A 20,102-nucleotide genomic window follows, 5' to 3' on the forward strand; every position below is an offset into this window, starting at 1 on the left:
GCAAGTTCTTTACGTGTGAAACCTTGCTCCATCAGCACCCTGTCGTGGAGTCCTCTTCCGACTCACCAAGAGTAACGCGGGTGCCTCCATCTTCCTTGGGCGTCAAGCAATGCACCCCTAATTTCTTTGAGGTGATAAGCCTCTCTTAAAATTGTTCTGCTTGTCAAGCTAGATGAGCTAGCAGAGTGAGGGAAGCCAGGAGATGCTATTTTATGCTAATATTACTGCTGGTTTGGCTGACTTGACAAAAAGAACGATTTTAGAGAGGCTCAAGATCTCAATGACTGCAAGTAAATACTTAACAAAAACAATGAGGTCTCTGAACCTCTACAGAGTTTGCTCTAAAGTTATAGTATGCTGTGGATGATTGTGAAGTGCGGCATGATTTCAGACAGGCATGTTCTGTTATCTTCAGACAGGCATGCTCTGTTACTGTGTTTGATCTTCAGTGTCTGAGGAGACATTCCAAACAGAAAAGCATACCTTTAAATCATAGTAATCAACCCTGTACTCAAGTCCGACTTCCTTCCGTGTGTGATCTATGGCCCATTGCTTAAGTTCAGTGTGTATCAATTTCCTTAACCATGCAGTCTGAAAGTACACTGAGGTATTTCAGTGCAAGATGTGTGCTCTACAAAACCCTCACTTATATATGGTTAATATAAAATAATCTTGCTTTACATTTAATAACATTTTAGGCTAAAGAAATTGAGATCATTACAAACTAGCATATTGTGGCTAACTCGCAGCAAAGTCTTCAGGGCATGAGAGTATTATTGAGTGTTTCATGTTTAAAAATATGATTATATTCCATAAATGTTATAGACATAATCGTATATACTTAATTTAGACACAGAACGTTTGAAAAATACGCTATTTACAGTCGTTATCATATTGTTTCTTTATATTTGTACCCTGATGTACATCTTTTGAAGGGTGGGCTCGTTCGTGGTAGAGTTTTGGAGCAAAGCAGATCAATGGCTAGCTCTCTCCAAGACTGTATTTGATCCCCCCCTCCCCCCTCGCCCCTTCCACAAATGTTATATCCCCTGCCTCTTGTTTGTATGTTCACAATGAAGCTCTCTCTGGTGCTTTAGACATCTCTTGCAAGAAGCGCTCGCAAATAAGGCTGCTTTGTGTGACCTGGCAAAAGAATGCTGCACCCCGCACAACTGCTAATCCATCGAGCACAGGGCACAATAACATGCCCTGGTGAGCTGTGTGCACTTTCCAAGTTTGCAGTTGGACGGTCACTAAACATAGGCAGCCCAAACGCTCATAAATTAGGTTTGTTGATTGTTGTGCGTTTTCCACAGCGGTGTCTCTCACTCCGAATCTTGGCACTGCACCCTCGCTACACCTGAATTCATAAAAGACCATGTGAATGGTGCTTTCCGCCTCAGAGGCGGGGGAGACCACTCCTATCGAAGGAGTGGTTTCTCTCTAAGTACTTACAGCTGTCTATGCACACACAGCTCATCTGTAATTTTAGCTTCCACCAAGGGGAAAGGGTCGCGGTAGCGCACTGTGTGCTGAAACCTCGAAAGACTGAAGCAGAGTCCCCCCGTCGCGCGCGCCATGGATCAGGTCACAGAGCAGGACAAGCAGAACATTAAAGTCATTTGGGACAAAGTGTATCCGAGTGCAGAGGAGACTGGACAAGCCATCGTGATCAGGTAAGCAGCGTGACCCCGGAGAGGACGCTGGCCTGCTCCCGTTCATTATAATACTATTGGAGAAAAGGTATTCGTACTGTAAAAAAAAAATAATAATCATGTATCGATACTCCATTACTTTCCTGTCTTCTGTTTTTTTTTTATGTCATGCGTTGACAGTCACCTCGTTTTCGCTGATATAAATGTAATACACGTGACTGGGGAAGGTCTGGGAGTTTTTGTCCTTCTTTTCCGCTTCACTGGTTGCCCCATTGAGCGTGTTTCTCACGTTACAATCTCCGTTGCTGGAAAAGAGGAACCCCCCGGAAGTTATTGTGCGCGCGCGGGCAGAACAACAGAATCCCCGTGTACTTCAGCAGCGCGAGCGTCTCCTTGAATGACAACAGCTCTCGGGCTCTTTCTGCACACAGATAATTTGCTTTCAAATGTGTGAAGGACGAATGGGGGACTGGGGAAAGAGGCGGGGGCCAGAAGAACAGAGCATTCACAGCAGAGCTACAGGGATTTCATAAAGGCTGATCATATGTGCTCAAATGGACTGTGCCTTGGGGGTGGGCAACGTTTTAGTGAATGTGCTTTCATTTAACCAAAACAATTGCTCTTGTAAATGCCCACAGACCCACTGCATCTGTATCCGGCAGAAACCATATGTAAACGGGTCAGCTGGATTCTCTGCCAGATATAGCAGGGTTGGCAATCAGAGGACACATTTTCCCATTCTTGAGTTGTGGTGCGTTTGATTGAGCTGACAAAAATTGTCGAGTCTGTAAAGTACATTGTTTTATGGGGCCATCGAGTTCCTGTTCATTGATGAGAAATTGTCACCAGATGTTTTCAAGGCTGCAGACTTTGCAAAAATGTTGTCAAACTAAACTTTAAATGCATCCTCAAATATCAGCACATTGAGTTTGAAGCATAGATTACTTCTGGTTAGTAAAGTACATAAAATTAAAGGCAAATGGAAATATGTGCAAGGTAGGAGCAAATTATGCGGAAGTGTTGACTAAATTTAGCTGCAAGAAAAGGAAAATTATTTGATGTAATGTGGCACATTTTGGGCAGTATTATTTGTCTGTTCTGTCATTTTAACACACATCACTAGGCCAGGGCAAGATTCACCTGATTAGTACAATTTTAACACACGATACTCCAATCAGCAACTAAAAAGAATGCATCTGACCTTTGCAAATTCTATGGCGTGGCGTTTAGTTTTGATCCGTTGGCGCTAGAAACGCAATCTCTTTTGGTTGTAGTATGCAAATGATGCATCTGACTGTGGATTATCTGGCAATTGCTATGAATCCATAACTATGCGGAAACCGCTGCGACACTGAATAACATAATTCTAGAAGCCCTGATAATACTCAAAGTACATACAGCAGTCCAAGCTTTGTTAAACAACTATGGGTGTTTTGCTGTTTATAAAGCCCTGACCCATTTGTTGAGGAAAAGAGCACTGTAGACTAATAGAGGTGTTGATTAAACAAATCTCAATCGTGGTCATCAAGAGAGGAGCTACATGTTTTTGCACATTACACTTCACATATTTACAATCGTACGTACAGAGAGGTTAAGGAATTTGATAGAATCACATGATATTCAGGCCTGGGCCGAAGCTGGTGTCAGAGTATACATTCCAAAGTCAGCAGCTTAGAAATCACCCTTCATTTGCTCATTTAGTGGCTGGAGGGTGAATATTGGTTGTAGAGCTAACTGCAAAAGATGATAGATCCCCCACAGGACAGGATGCGCTCAATTAATAGTTGTGAAAACGATTGTACATTTATCAGATAACCATGACAACCGACAAAGCCACTGACATCAAAATATTTGCATTATTTGTGTTGTTCTGAAAAAAATTATCGAAATCAGCCAGAATCAATACAGTTAAGTGCCCTATTTCCTGCACTAGACCACTAGTAGCAAAGTATCAGTGAAAAGAACCATACACTGTCTCCACTCGTTCTTATTTATTTTCTTCCCTGTGACCGTGGGCATAGTCTTGTATTGATTATGGTCTTGGACATCAAAATTAAAAAAAATTGTGATTTTTATATTAGCTATGATTTTAATGATCCGGCATACATAAAGATGCTCTCACCTGTCGAACTAAATCAATCTGAAACAGACCAGGAAAAGCAACTGCAATACTAGCTAATAATGAACACAAACCATCACCATCAGAGACCCTCATAAACAGGCTGCTCCTCTTCACCGTCCACAACGTCATCAATTTGTTATACACAAACGTTATGTTTAATGAGCCCAAGATCCTTTCCCTTTGCAAATAGACGTCACACAATGTCACAGTCAGTGCATGCGTGTGGTGCACTGGAGGTGGGGACGAGGCAGTAGGCTAGTGTAAGAAATTGGGTTATTGGTAGAGGGATGTGGAAGCCACACTGTGGTATAACCTGAATGACAGCCAGGAGTTAAGATATCCTGGTTGATGAGGGGCGAAACCCTGAAACCAGTCCTAGGATGCTTGTCTCCAGTCCAGGGAGGACCTGGCCTGGCAGTTCGGGCTGGACTGTTCCAATTGGGTGCAGGGTCAAGGCTGATTTGGCATATGGCTGGGTTCAAATTGGAATGGCATGTGGAGCAAAAAAATGATCGATTTAAGCCCAGATCGCTGTACTGAGGTGAATATATGACATTGTTCTGCATTCTTTCGATCATTTGTTCTTTTTGCATTTGTCACCGAGTGGGATGGGTATGCCAAGACGTGGGTCCTGTGCTCTCCATGCCACTGGAGTCAAGCTATCCTGGCTGATGAGGGGTGAAACCCCGAAACTGGTCCTAGGATGCCTGTTTCCAGTCCAAGGAGGACCTGGCCTGGCAATTCGGGTTGGACCGTTCCCATTGGGTGTAGGGTCAAGACTGATTTGCATATGGCTGGGTTCAAACTGGAATGACATGTGGAGCAAAAGAAACACTGGATTTAAGCCCAGATCTCTGGACTGGGGTAAATGAATGTATGACATTGTTCTGCATTCTGTGCAACAATTGTTCTTTTTGCATTTGTCACCCAGAGTGGGACAGGTATGCCCAGACGTGGGTCCCATGTTCTCCATGCCACTGGAGTCCAGCTATCCTGGCTGATGAGGGGTGAAACCCTGAACGAAGTCCAAGGCTGCTTGTTTCCAGTCCAGGGTGGACCTGGCCTGGCAGTTGGGGTTGGACTGTTCCCATTGGGCGCAGGGTCAAGACTGATTTGCATATGCTGGGTCCAAACTGGAATGCCATGGGGAGCAAAAAACAATGGATTCAAGCCGAGATCCCTGTACTGGAGTGAGTGTATGACATTGTTCTGCATTCTGTCCATCAATTGCTCTTTTAGCATTTGGCTTAACTTAGAGGCACAATGTGAAATATTTATGCAGCACATAAACCTTAATAAAGTGAAAGCAAAACACAAGAAAACTCCCAAACCAATTTAGAAAAATAGAATGCATTTTGTTAAATAAAATAAGATCTAAACAACAAAACTCCAATCAGTAGAACCAATGATATCAAATTTCATAGTTATACGTAAGAATAGCGCCTGAAAGTACAAACACCACTTGTGGTCATCTGGTCATGCTTGACTGGGTGAAAGTCACAAGTTCAGGCTCACTGCGTTGGATTGCGGAATGGATACAGGGACTAGGTCAGTCCCGCTGAGAAAGTTAACTTCTCAGTCTGGCGCAGAGTCCAGTTCACAGTGGAGGAGGCAGAGAGGAGCAGGAAGAGCATTGTGGATCGTTGTTGTTGTAGCGTGAAGTGCTGTTTGGGCATTGTGGACGGTTGTTGCTGGAGCTTCGCATTGGCAGTCACCGCAGGCTACCGTGGCTATAGCACATTGTGCAGCTCTTTCTTCGCCGTTCATTGCTGGCGGTCTCTGTAGCACAACGACTTAGGTTCATTGGAGCTTCGCATTAGTGGCCGTTGCTGGCAGCAGAGACTCTGCGTGAATGGATTAGTTCACAGACAAGAAGAGCCCAAAACTTCAGTTTTTCTCCCTTTTTGAAGAGGAGTGCATGCTTATGCCAGTCAAAGGTCCAGGACCTGGGGAGTCACTTCTTGGGGATTAGGGAGTCTAAACATTATATTTCTACCTGCTCTCAGTCAAAAGTTAGCAATTAGTAAATGTGATGAGGAAGCCCAATGTTATCAAAGAGGAGAGATAGGCGTTCCAGTAGTTTCACTATCAGGACATGTACAACTTCAACCCCATATCCCATCTTTTTTTTAAATACAACGCACCTTACTGTTTGGGCTTTTAAATGCCTACTTTAGGGGTGAAATATTTATTAACAAGCATTTACAATACCAATAGGTCTCACAATTGCAAGATTTTGAGCTATTGGCATTGTAAATGGCAATGCCTTTTATTATATTATAAGGCATTGTCATTTACAATACCAATAAGTCAAACTTTATCAAAAGCGAGACCTATTGTATTGCAGAGCGCGGTGCCTGTTAATCGGGCGCTGCGCTCATCATTAAACAAAAAAAAAAAATAGAAAATAAATTAAACAAAGCGCGGTGTCCCTCAAGCGGGTGCAGCACTCAACAGTTAAATAAAAATGAAAAAAAGAAACATAGCACGGTGTCCCTGAGGCAAGCGCCAATCTCAACAGCAACGTTACAAAAAAAACCCAACAGAGTGCGTTGTCCCTTAAACAGGCACCGAGCACACCAGTAAAGTTTAAATAAAAAATGTAAGTGAGCTCGATGTCCCTAAAGCGGGAGCTGCACTCAGCATGGCAAATTTATATTTAAAAAACAGATAAAGATAAAAGAAAGCGCGGTGTCCCTGAAGCAGATCCTGCATTCTTATTAAAAGTAATTTTAAAAAGTGTCACATTGTACTGTGGAGGTAGGGGGCAGCCGCTTTTAAAGTTCGAGTGGTATAGCACTCCATACGAAAGTGGCAGCCATTGTCCTGTGTGGGCGCACTGCAAATACAACAAAAAGCTGCTGCCATTGTCCCGATTAGTTAGCAATATAAAACATTGTGCTCACCTACTTATAGCGCATACTGTGTAACAAGCCAAGTAAAAGGACCAGTCTCCATGGGAGGTTACAAATGAGGACAAGGCAGTACTAAGGAGGGACTCACATGCCTATTTAGGAATCAGAAGTCAGAATTTACAAAAGACAATGACACAAGCCAATGACAAATATGGGTGGAGAATCGGCGGGGCTTCTATTCCATACTCCAGTGCAAGTCTTGCAGAGCAGCGCATGCCCGCTGACTTTAGGCTCGACCTAAAAAGGAATGTTCAGGCCTGGCAAAAGGTTTATGTTACCAGGTTGAAGTGGCAGATACAAAAAGGCCTCACTACAAGCTTTAACTGCTGGTCTGGGAAATGTTTTAAAGTGCTACTTAAGTGGGTGGCCCAATGAGTGCTGCAGGCCCACTAGTAGGTTACAAACACAGTGGTACTTCACAAGAAGGATAAGAGCGCAGCAATAACTACAGAAATACAATTAAATCTATATTGCCTGGTCCAGCCAGACAAGAATACTTATATTTTTTTGTGAATTGAGACAAAACAATAAAGTGGAAACACAAACTCTGCAACAACAAAGGCGCGAAAAAACAGAAAGGCTCAGGCAAAGCTTAATGCTTGGAAAGTAATCATCAAATTGCCAAGCATAAATAAAGAAAAACACCATAGCACATTGAAATGATACATATGATTGTGTGAAGGTGTCAAGGAGTCGACGATGTTTCGATCCCATACATGGGATAACTGGTTGATCATCAGAACATAAAGTTGCGTGCCTGAGTTAGATGCCAGGAGGTGGCCCGAGAAGCAGTGAGTTAATGTAACTCGGATGAGGGGTCGGAATTGGAGCCCAGGCGGAAGCAATCGTGCCTTGGCATTAGTCACAATGAAACAGACACGACCGTTCGGAAGCCTGTATTCGGGATCTAGCCCACTAGTAGCATTTAATTTACAGGCCCTGCATACATGTAGTACTATGTACTAGGGACTTATAAGTTAATTAAATGTGGCAATCAGGTGTAGTCCAATTTTACAGTGTTTTAGGGAGAGCTCACAGAACTTTAGCATTGATTAGCAGAGGTAAAGCGCACAGAGTCCTAATGCTAATAAAAACAAGTTCAGCAAAACAGGAGGCGTGAAGGCAAAAAGTTTGGGGAAATACCACACCAAGGATTTCAGGACTAACAGCCAGCCAATGCACAGGTGCCCAGTTGTATGCACAAATCACAGGAGGAAGTCCTGCAGGAGGGATGAAGTGGGTTTGCCCAGTCAAGTTGTGATATGCACCATACCCAGTTTTACTCGAATTGTGCAGCAGGCGAATACCAAATTCTGCAACATGGTTGACTAAATTATCTGGCAAACAAAAGGCAAATTATGCGGGGCAATGTGAAACATTTTATGTAGTATTACTTGATTATTTCGTCATTTTTATATAGGTAAACACTGTCTAGGAAAAGATTTGCACATCAGTACCAGCTTACACCCTAACACTGCAATGAGCAGCAGAAAGAGGGCCATTCAACGTCTGCAAAGGGCTTCCCACTGCGTGGCAATGTGTCAGTGTTTTTCAGTACGTTTTGATTGAAGCGAGCAAAAGACATTTTGTTGTTGTTAAAATTTGCAGATTATGCTGCAGATGATGGGTTAAGTAGCAAATGCAGCAAAATCCATAATTATGCGGCAGCCACCAAGTCACATAATTCTAGTGGCTCTTATTATACCCACCTCCATGGCATGGCATGACATGACAGTTAAGTATATATTTTTTTATTTATTAGAATTTATGTATCATACAATGTGAACACCAGTCCGAGAGCTAAGCAAATCTTGGATCTCACCCTCGGCCTCCGAGTACCAGGAGACCTATTGGCCTGCTCAAGGGAGCACATTTGAATGAGCCTTTACATTTTTGATTCTACAAATGAGAGTGAAACAACAATTTAAAAGTGAAAGAAAGTTGAGTATACCTGCAGTTGTCTCAAAGTGATTAGTATTAATGCAGCCTGTAACAGGGCGCAGATAATCATTTTATCTATTCTTTTCTTAATTATAGTTCTTTAATTTGTGGATGCTCTCGAGTTAATTGTTTGATAATTTAGCGTTACTGATAGAATAGGTCAAGCCGTATCCAGGATAATGGTAGCCTGGAACTGTTCATACTGAGGCATCCCTATTTAATAACAGGCATAGAACACATCAAATGTGAGAAGACGTCCGACCAGTTAGGCTTGCTTTGCTTAGGGTACATGAGGCAGAGATTGAATTACACTGTGTGCGCTGTATCAAGATATAGGCCAGCATTTCTGCCCAGTGCTTACAGCTGCACTATGTAGAATCAAGAATGGTAGGTCCGCTGAGAGTTCAGAAATTTGTGTGGCCCAAGTTCAAAGGTGCTGCCTCAGTCTCTCAGCTAAGGTCGATATGTTGAGCACCATTACTTACTGTGTTTTGCAACTGTGAACTTTTATATTAGTGCAGCTCCACTTGACCACTCCGGTGCTCCCAGCCCAGCTGCTGCCGCTGTGATCAGGGCTCTACGCCTGCCATAGGCTCTGCTCGTTTTCCCCTATTTGTTGCATTGCGCTGTATTGCCTCTCTATGCCATTGTTTTGTGTCTGTCTTTTTTCTGCCTTGCATTTATAACGTTTTTCTGCCCCCACTGTTTGCCCCTTGCCTCTGCCCATCACTCGCCATTATCCCCCGATTCCCGGCTCCCGCCGCTGCGTCCTCTGCGGCCCTGCCGCCTCGTCCTCCTTGGCCTCCCCGCTCCCGCCTCTCTCCCACCTCCCTCATATGGCGACCACTGCGCGGCTGCGTCGCTGACGCGCCAACGGCGCACCTAAGGCAAGCCCATCTGCGCACGTCCGCGCCTGGACCGCGCCCAGCGCCAGAACCCCTGGCCCCAGCGAACATCACAATGCCCGACTCCGCTACGATACCAACACCCTCCACGCACTCAACCCCGGACGAGAACACACCTGCTGCCAGGCCACCCAGAAGCGCACCCAAGGACCCTTCACCTGCCGGAACTGCAGCTTCACCAGCAACCAGCCTACTAAACCACCAACCAAAAAACCCAACTACCTCAGATGCATTCTTCTCAACACCCGCTCCGCCCGGAAACACGGCGTCGAACTCTGGGACCTTCTCGACTCCACCTCCCCAGACGTCGCCTTCCTGACGGAGACCTGGATGAACCCTGCCTCAGCTCCCGACATCACCATAGCCATCCCAGAAGGCTACAAGATCACCCGCAGGGACCACCCCAACGGTCTAGGAGGAGGTATCGCCATCGTCGACAGGAACACCATCAGTGTCTCGAGCATCACACCCTCAGCACCGCCGAACAAATGCACTTCCAGATCCACACCAACCACAACACCACCCTCAGAGGAACCTTCGTCTACAGACCCCCCGTACCCCGACCACAGTTCAGCGACTCCATCGCCGACAACATCAGCAGACACGCCCTCGCCTCCATGGACTACATCCTCCTCGGGATTTGAACTTCCACCTTGACACCAACTCCACCACCCTGATCGCCGACCTCGCCAACCTCGGATTCAGACAGCTCGTGACAACACCAACCCTCAACGCTGGCCACACGCTCTACCCCATCTTCAGCGCAAGCCCCCACATCTCCTTCAGCCACACCACCGAACCCCAGTGGACCGACCACCACTGCATCCACTTCACCTTCAGGAAGCCCACCACGCACCACCGCACCCAACAGATGCCTCGACGCTGCTGGAGCAAGATCACAGAAGATCAGCTAACCAACACCCTCACCCACCGACTCCACTGACCCAAACAACGCCGCCCGCAACCTCAGACAATGGATCAACGACTGCACCAATACCCTCACCCCACTTAAGACTCCCTCCAAAAGCCACATCAAGAAGAAAGCCACCTGGTTCACCGAAGACCTCCAGGCCTCCAAACGAACATGCCAAAAACAGGAGAAGAACTGGCTCTGCGAACGAACACCGGACAGCTATGGCGCTCACAAGAATGCCACTGCAGACACCATCAACTCATCAGAGCTGCCAAAAGGGCCTGATTCAAAGACCGTCTGGGTAACAACGCACACAACAGCAAAGAGCTCTTCAACATTGGGAAGGAACTCTCCAACCCCAGCCCCAACGACGTCCCACCCTCGCAAGACTTGTGCGACTCGCTGGTCACCTTCTTCCACCGCAAGATCGCCGCCATCCACGACAGCTTCAACGCCACGACCACACCGACAACCACCGCCCCCACGACCACCACCCACACCAACCACCTGCTCTCCCGGACCAGCATCAATGACGAGAACACCAGCGAGATCATGAACACCATCCACTCCGGATCACCTCTGGACCCATGCCCTCACCACATCTTCACCAAAGCCCCATCTCCGGAAAGTAATCAACATCTCCTTCGAGACAGCAACCTTCCCGAAAAGCTGGACGCACGCCGAGATCAACGCCTTACTCAAGAAACCCAAGGCGGACCCCAAGAACGTCCGGGCCATCTCCCTGCTCCCGTTCCCGGCGAAGGTCACCGAGAAAATCATCAACAAGCAACTGATCCACTTCCTCGAGGAGAACAGCATCCTGGACTCGTCCCAGTCTGGGTTCTGCAGCAACCACAGCACCGAAACCGCCCTCATCGCCGCTACCGATGACATCAGGACCCTGCTTGACAATGGAGAAATAGCAGCCCTCATCCTCCTGGACCTGGCAGCCGCCTTCGACACTGTCTGCCACCGCTCACTACGAACACGCCTACACGCCGCTGGGATCCAAGAGAAGGCCGTGGACTGGTTTACATCCTTCCTCTCCGGCATTACTCAGAGCGTCCGCCTCCCCCCTTCCGCTCCACTGCCACCAAAATCACACCACTGGAGTCAAGCTATCCTGGCTGAAGACGGCTGATAGCCAGAAACCGGTCCTAGGATGCTTGATTCCGGTCCAGTAAAGACATGGCTTGGCAGTTCGGGCTGGACTGTTCCCATGAGGCACAGGGTCAAGGCTGATTTGCATATGGCCATGTCTGAACTGGGCTGGTGTGGAGTGCAAAAAAAACGATGGATTTAGGCCCAGATCTCTGTACTGGGGTGAATGTATGACATTGTTCTGCATTCTGTCCATCAACTGTTGTTCTTGCACCAAAATCATCTGCGGCGTACCCTAGGGCTCTTCCTCAGCCCGACGCTGTTCAACATCTACATGGCACCCCTCGCCCAGGTCGCCCGACAGCACGACCTCAACATCATCTCCTACGCCGACGACACCCAGCTGATCATCTCCTTCACCAAAGACCTTCACACTGCCAAGACCAACCTCCACAAAGGAATGAAGGCAGTCGCCGAATGGATGAGGAACAGCCGAATGAAGCTGAACTCAGACAAGACGGAGGTCCTCATGCTTGGCTCCACACCTTCAGCCTGGGACGACTCCTGGTGGCCGACAACACTAGGAACAGCCCGGCACCCACCGACCACGCACACAACCTAGGGGTCATCCTCGACTCCACCCTCTCCATGACCAAGCAGGTAAACGCCATCTCCTCATCCTGCTTCAACACCCTCTGAATGCTCCGCAGGATCTGCAAATGGATCCCCTCTGAGACGAGAAGAACAGTCACCCAAGCCCTCGTCACCAGCAGGCTGGACTACGGAAACGCCCTCTACGCAGGAATGTCGGTCAAGCTCCTGAGGCGATTGCAGCGCATCCAGAACGTGTCGGCACGTCTGATCCTCGACATCCCCCGCCGCAGCCACGTCACACCCCACCTAAGAGACCTGCACTGGCTCCCCAAGAGGATAACCTTCAAACTCCTCATCCCCTCACACAAAGCTCTCCACAAGACATGTCCAGCATACCTCAACAGACGACTCAACTTCTACACCCCCACCTGCCAGCTCCACTCCGCCAGCCTCTCCACAGTCCCCGCATCCGAAGAACGACTGCCAGCGGCAGTTCCTTCTCCCACCTCGCCGCCAACCTGGTACACACTCCCCACCAACCTACGACAGACCCAAGACCTACTGGCCTTCAGAAGACTCCTCAAGACCTGGCTCTTCCATCACTAGCAGCCCCCCCCCCCCCCCCCCCCCCAGCGCCTTGAGACCCTCACGGGTATGTAGTGCGCTTTATAAATGTCATGATTGTTTGATTGAGTGTTATAAAAAATGCAAGGTAGTACTGTGTATGTGTTTGTCATGCATCAGGTTGGTGGATTTGACGGCTCTGTGTTTGACTTTATCCTGCTGTGCTTTAGGATGGCCGTGGGCTGGGGTCATCTCCTGGTGATGGCGGCATGGATTCTGATATCTGTTTGGCCAACATGTGCTGGCATTGATAGAGCATTTGGCCAGTCCACATCAAAACGATGGATTTAGTCCCATATCTCTGTACGGGGGGTGAATGTATGACATTGTTCAGCATTCTGTCCATCAATTGTTCTTTTTGCATTTCTCACCTGAGTGGGACGGGTGTGACCAGACGTAGTACCCGTGCTCTCCATGCCACTGGAGTCAAGCTAAAACTACTACGAAGTGGGACCCCTGAATAGACTAATTTGGGCAGGTAAACAGGGGAACAACTGAGACCCCTACAACAAGAACTACCTGCCCTGACTGATGAAACAAGGCCCCAAAGAGGGGTTCTTAGATAAACACACTGTCACCAGAGCAATTTAAGTGCAGGGAAGGTCAGTCACACCAAGTACCACAAAAATATAAAGGTTTATTGATTTTTAACAATTATTTCAAAAAGATAAGGTACTTAACATAATACAGGTCAGTGCATCAAGAACAGGGTATTTAAAAATATCCAATCCAACACTCCTCTTTCATACTACACATTCAGTCCTTCACATGTTACCAACACTCAGCACACAACTCCATATCTCAATCACACAAATCACCACATTCACAAAGGCAAACAATAGAAAAACGCCACAAGTTGGTCCTGAGACAGAATAGTACAGCTCATCATAGCACGAAAAACACTAATGCGCGTTTCGGTGTGTTTTGCCCTAGCCGGGGCTACACCTTCATCAGGGCGAAAAAGGAACAAGGAATAGAGGGAGGGGACAAGAATCCTGTAAATGTGAACAAGAAAAAATATAAATACACACTTTTATAATAGTGGCTGAACTTTTTTTTAAAACTTATATAACTTCATAGAAAGATGCATACTTAATATGCTCCGGGACCACCATAATGTAATACATCACATAAGAAATCAAAAAATTAAGAACTGGAATAGTACAAACAACATGGCTCATAGACAATAAAGTAATATATGGTCATCAATCCAAGGTCTCATACAGTCTCACACATAAGTGTTTGCACATCTACACTAGCATTTAACACAATAGCAAGAAAGGTGTCACACATCCCATAGGGGGGAACAAGAGAGAGTTGGGCATCGGTGAGAGATCAGGGGTAAAGAGGAAGAATACCACTAATACCAGGGTTACCAAGTAGTATTAGAGAGCAAATAAGCTGTAGTAACAACAGGACACATACCGCCTTATCACTGCACCCATGGGTGAAGCCAGAGAAATGAGAAAGGGAGGCTTGGTGAAATGGAGTCTCAAAAAGAGGCGCCTACCAACGGGCCGAGAGGCTGTGATCCGCCAGACGCCGGAAACAAGGTAAGAGGCACTGGAAAAGGAAACTCAACTGGTATCGAGGAAAGACGCTCTGCTCTGGAGAGCTAACTTGAATTTAAAGAGAAAAATTATAACTATTGGGGGCTCTCGTGGGACTGGGAAGGGAAAAGAGAATAGGGGAGAGGGAGGAGGGGGGGGGAGAGGAGAAAGGGAGGAAAAAGGGGGAAGGAAAGGGTAAAAGGAGGGTTTTTTTACAAATCTAACCACCCATAGTTAAGTAGTGATAACTCAATACCTACCAAGTAAGTTCCAGAAGGTTCCTAAGTTGGGCACGATCCTGGAGTTCGGATTCTTTCAAGGCCGGTAGCACACAAACATCTGTTCTGGAGTCGGGGCTTCCAATGGTTGAAATTTTTACCCCCGATCCGCAGATTCTACGACACAATGAATATGGAGTAAGAGATCGCGACGCAGGAGGAATCCCTCAAATAGCAGAAAGGCTAACACCATTTTCATAAAACCTGCAGGTCCCAGTAAAAAATAATAAAGGGATCCCATGCTAATTACATTGAACGCACAACAAAAGGGGATAAAGATACGTAGAAGCCTGCATTGCTTCTGCTTCCTGCTTCTAGGAAGGGACAAAAAGGAGGAAACATCTCAGCAGGTGGAGGGCGGCTAAAAATGCACGCTAGCCATGGACGTCTACACCCACCGTTCCTCCCCTGGATTACAGATGGCAACCCATACCCCAGGGATCGGGTGGTATTTTGGGGTAGAGGGCCTATAGTTCATAGGCCTAACACCCCTAACGCCTAGGCACGTCACAGAGGGTATGTTAACTCACGGAGGTTCTTAGCAGTAGAGGATCGGCGATGTGGTGCAAACGGTCGAGCTCCTCGCTTGCGTCTCGATGGTAGCGGCGCATATAGGCTAATGAAGTGCCGTCCATTTAAATCCTGGAAGGCTCGGCCCCCCCGTGGGATGTACGTTGTTACAACGCATGGTTTTACCACGCATGCCTTTACAACGCAGGTTTTTCAACGCAAGTCGTTACAATGACTTGCGTTGGGGGGTGCTGGATAGTGAATAGTTTAATTTACTATTCCAACTCCAGTCCCCGTGGATAGTAGGGAAGGTGTTGGATAGTAAATTAAACTATTACCTATCTTACAGCACCCCCCAGTGCAATTTGTTGTAATGACTTGCGTTGAAAAACCTGCGTTGTAAAGGCACTGCGTGGTAAAAGTTGCGTTGTAAAGGATGTTTCCCCCAGCATGACGATGCAGACAGGGGCATCGTCATAGAGAGAGGATAAAACACCCCCATAGACTGGAAAACTGGATAATACCGCAGTGGGGACCGTAATGGACAAAGGACGAGCGCCTCCAGGGAGATGCGCGAGAATCCAACGGAATGATACCACCAAGTGGAGGCGCCGAAAGACGGGGATGAAAGTAATCACCCCGAAAAATAAGTCAAAAACGAACTAACTAGGTGAGAGCAACGAGGGCTGTTAGCTGGTACCAATCGATAAAATACAATTGACCGGGGTTAGCAACAAAAGAAGATAGTGGGAACAGAGACAGATCAGGTAAAGGGATACAGACTAACAAAGAATCCGGTCTGGGGTTATCAGCTGTAAATCAAGGCTACAAGAGGCAACCAATTCAGGGTTGGAACGTCCCTTGGCACTGAATCAAGGGGTTATATCAAGGGTCAGACCTCGTAGCATTCTCCATCGGGGAGAGGTAGAATACCAAACAGGTCGCCATATCGAGGAATAAGATCACGGCAGTTTATCAGGTGATAGCATTCTCCCAGGGACAGTTCTCATTTAGGCCCTTATTCACAGCATTGAGAAGAAAAATCCAAAAGACTACTCTCTTCTTCCGTACAATATGAGGATCTTGGCCCGGGTGGACCAGTATCTTTTCTAGGATGGACCATTTTAAGTCCCCTTCAGTATGTTTTTTCTCATGCCACTGATTGACCAGGGGAGCTGACGTTTTCCTAGTCCGGATATTGGATGTATGCTCCCCTATTCTGGTATTAACCTTCCGGCCTGTTTCTCCAACATACAGGAGATTGCACGGGCAGAGGATGATATATACAACGTTAGATGTAAAACAGTTAGTCATCTTGGTGAGGGAGACTGTCCGTTCAGTAGTCTTAATCTTGTCACCCTCTAGAGCATTAGGGCAGGCCTGGCAATTGCCACATGGGTGATTGCCTTTGATAGGGTCAGTCCCGCATATCGCAGTCTGTTGGGGGACCTGGAAGTCCTGTAATTTACCTCTCAACAAGTAGTTCTTGAGATTCTTGTTCCTTTTAAAGGCAAAGATGGGTTTGGGGAGATGGTGTCCCCATTGCCTAGATTCAATAGATACCAGCATGAATTAATGGCCTGTCTCAGCTTGTAATTGATATCCAAATGCCTGGTTACACATATTCGTTTTTGCAAAGAACTCTTCTCTTTGGGTAAGAACATGGTCTCCCGGTTGAAATATCGGGCCCCTTTAAAAAGACTCCTTTATCAATTTGTGGGGGTAGCCGCGGTGGGCGAGTTTCTCTTTCAAGGTATCTGCCTGTCGAAGAAAATCTGTCAGGTCAGAACAGTTCCTTTGAATTCGAAGGAACTGGCTAAACAGGATACTATCTTGCTGACACCGCGGATGAAAACTGCCGTTCTTGAAGAGAAAAACTTCAAGGCATTGCAGGATGAAAGGGGCATTACTGATCTCGTGTTCGGCCAATAGGATTTCCTCCACCACACGCAAGGCCCCCTCCTGCGGGTTGTTAGTATAGAGAGACTCGAGGTCCAAGGTGACCAAGAGCTCTCTATCTTCATAGTAGGGGGTCCCTTCTACTTTGGCAATGAAGTGGCCAGTATCCTTAACAAATGAATCTAAGTTATTGGCCAAAGGTTAAAGAAAATGGTCAGCAAACTTGGATAGCGGCTCAGTTGCCTATCCAAGAGTTCATACAATGGGCCTAAGAGGGGGATCCTTGGGGTTCTTATGGGTCTTCAGAACCCCATAGATGATAGGCATCCGGGTAAAGCTAGGGGTGAGGAATTCAGCTTCCTTTGAACAAATGAAGCCTGCTTTCACAGCTTGTTCAACCATGGATAGAATGTGGCATTTTAGAGTGGGTTCAGGGTTTGTCATGATGTTTTTGTTGTGTTCTCTGGCCGAGAGGAGCTCCATTTTTTCAACATAGGTAGAGGTATCAAAGATGACGATGCCCCCCCCTTTGTCGCAGGGCTTGATAGTCAGAAGTTAGTCTTCTCTCAAAGATGCCAGGGTACTTACTCACTGGGTAGATTCCCCCGAGGTTTCGGCACATATTTGATGATCTTATCAATTTTCAGGGTGACCACATTTTCAAACATGCCCACCTCTGGTCCCAAAGTGTCTAGGGTAGGGGTGAAATCAGATGGGGGTTTCAGGCCTGAGATGTTATCTACGGTATCCAAAGGCGGTCTTGTGCAGAAAAACTTTTTAAATCTAATTTTACGGAAGAAAAGATGGAGATCTTTTAGAAACTCAAATTTATTGAAGTTGGTAGATGGAACAAAGGATAAGCCACGGGATTACAATCCTTTCGAATGGGGTCCATGATGGTTTTAGAGAGGTTAAGGACAGGGATGCCTTTTATGTTTTCCAGTACTGATGATGTCTCGTCTGGATGGACATCTGAGGCTGTCCCTGACACTGATGATAATTCCTCTGTTGGGGGGTCCGAGTCCTTGGACGGAAATTCCCTCTGCGGTTGCCTAAAAAACGATTAGGCGCTGTTGTTCTTACAAAGGACTCCTGTCTGGCCTGAAAATTGGCATTATAGTTGAAATCATAATTAGGATCATAGTTACTCAGCTCGCCACCATCTGGAGTCAAGCTAGCCTGGCTGATGAGGGGTGAAACCCTAAACATATGCTGGGTCTAAACTGGAAAGACATGGGCAGCAAAAAAGACAATGGATTACGGCCCGGATCTCTGTACTAAGGTGAATGTATGACATTGTTCAGCATTCTGCCCATCAATTTTTCTTTTTGCAGTCCACCTCTTTGCACACCTACTACTGTGTTTTTTACCTGCCCAGGAGGTACCATGAAGTCACGGATGATGTGCGGATGGGGGTAATGTGTGGTTCTTGAGTCCCTGGTGCCCCTGACTCTTTGTTACTCCCTTTCGGAGATTCGTGATGAGGATGTGGTTTGGACCTCTCAATCTCTGGATTGCTGGACTTTTTTGGTCTTTCCTGGAATCCCTGACCTTGGTCTCCTAGGAGTTGTATTTGATGCCCCTCTGTAAAACTACTGATGGACTAATTTAACATCCTGGCCTTTGCCTAGAGGCTCGTGCCTTACTTCAGCGCCGCAGTCATTAGTAGTGTAACTGCTGGATGTGTCTCTATCTTCTCAATTTGAGGATGTGCACACATTTGGTCGGATTCATTGCTTTTTATTTTATGCATTTTATTTGAATTCAACGGAATCTGTCACAATATATATTATTTAGTCTTTTCTTATTTCACCATCATTGCTTGTTGATGTATTTCTTCATATACATTTTCTTTAATTAACTAAGTTTTCGTTGTTCCTCATTAACTTTTCTTTTACTGCTGTACATTTTGTAAAGCGCTTAGTAATACGTGCTCTTGAAATTCATACAAATAAATAAGTAGTAAGTACATAGATAAATACAACGAATGCATGCAGCACCTTCTATAGATATTAACACTGGTTGAAAAGAGTGTTTAGCACTTGATTATTTAAAAAAAAATAGAAAAGAAAGCAATGTTTATTAGATCTTATTCTGGGACAAAAGTCTCTGTTCGCAACAATTGACAGAATTCCAATTAACCCGCCGCCTGTTATATCTGGCAAACGTCAGATCCAGAAAGAGGCCTCAGAAAAAATTACAAATCTTATGTTCACCCACCCCTTTAACCTGTGCCCTGGCAACTGACACTTTCGATTTGTGGATAAACTCGGACTCGGTTGCTGTTGGTAAATCGGAATTCTCTTTAAGGCACTCCATATTCTACAGCACATTAGTCTTTGAAAAGGCCGGAGTTATATGATATGCACCTTTCAGATCATTCAGTGCCAGATGATGGTCAACTTAAATGTTTAATTCAATCAATCATTCAAGTTATGTGACGGAATGCAATCGCTTTTACCAGGGGATGTGGCTCATGGATTTGTTAGAAATAGTATGGGAAACAGACTGTTCTAGTACATTTGGGAACTGACGTCTACACCAGTTCACAGAATGAAGTGCTAATTTCGTTTTGAGGCCCTGGGCAGGCCTTCTTTGGCAAATGAGCATGTATCACCTCACCTTAGTGTCTGGGAAGATCATTTGGGGTTTCTGAAACGCACGTTGAGTCTGGCAGAGCCACTTCGGAATTACAGCATTTGATTGACTCAGACTTGATCTCCCTGTTGCTGTTAGGCCCTCAGCAGGATGGCATGGCTGCTCGACCACGTTTCATAATCATAAGTGGGTGTTAGACTTAAATTAGTGATTTGCACCTCAGGGCAATACCTCCCCAGTGTTACCTAATTATTTAGTACTTATTGAATGAGGTGTGTTCACCTCCTCCTAGACACAATGTGCTCTAGCAAAAAAACTGGAATCACGCCTCCATCCACTCCCTTCTCACCCCCCCAAGCTAATTTTCTCGTGAGGATTGTAAAGGGACGGAGACGCCATCCCTCTGCCCTGAGATCTTCATGGTATTTTGTGTCTGCTGCTGTGTCCACCTCGATGGGCCAAGTCCCTTTTCCAGCATTCCTTAGCTTTTAATTTAA

At 46.2% G+C, this 20,102-nt stretch overlaps 1 protein-coding gene across 1 annotated transcript in view; it reads left to right on the top strand.

Annotated features, from left to right (window-relative positions):
• Positions 1-1,404: 1,404 nt before the first annotated feature.
• LOC147685485 (cytoglobin-2-like) overlaps positions 1,405-20,102 on the top strand; it is a 403,412-nt gene continuing 384,714 nt past the window's right edge. The window contains exon 1 of the mRNA XM_086941375.1: positions 1,405-1,676. Within this exon, the coding sequence (XP_086797501.1) occupies positions 1,579-1,676 (98 nt within the window). The 5' untranslated portion in view covers positions 1,405-1,578. The remainder of the gene's footprint in view (positions 1,677-20,102) is intronic.

Source organism: Lissotriton vulgaris, chromosome 10 (genome assembly GCF_964263255.1).
Source record: "Lissotriton vulgaris chromosome 10, aLisVul1.2, whole genome shotgun sequence".
Taxonomy (NCBI): Eukaryota; Metazoa; Chordata; class Amphibia; order Caudata; family Salamandridae; genus Lissotriton; species Lissotriton vulgaris.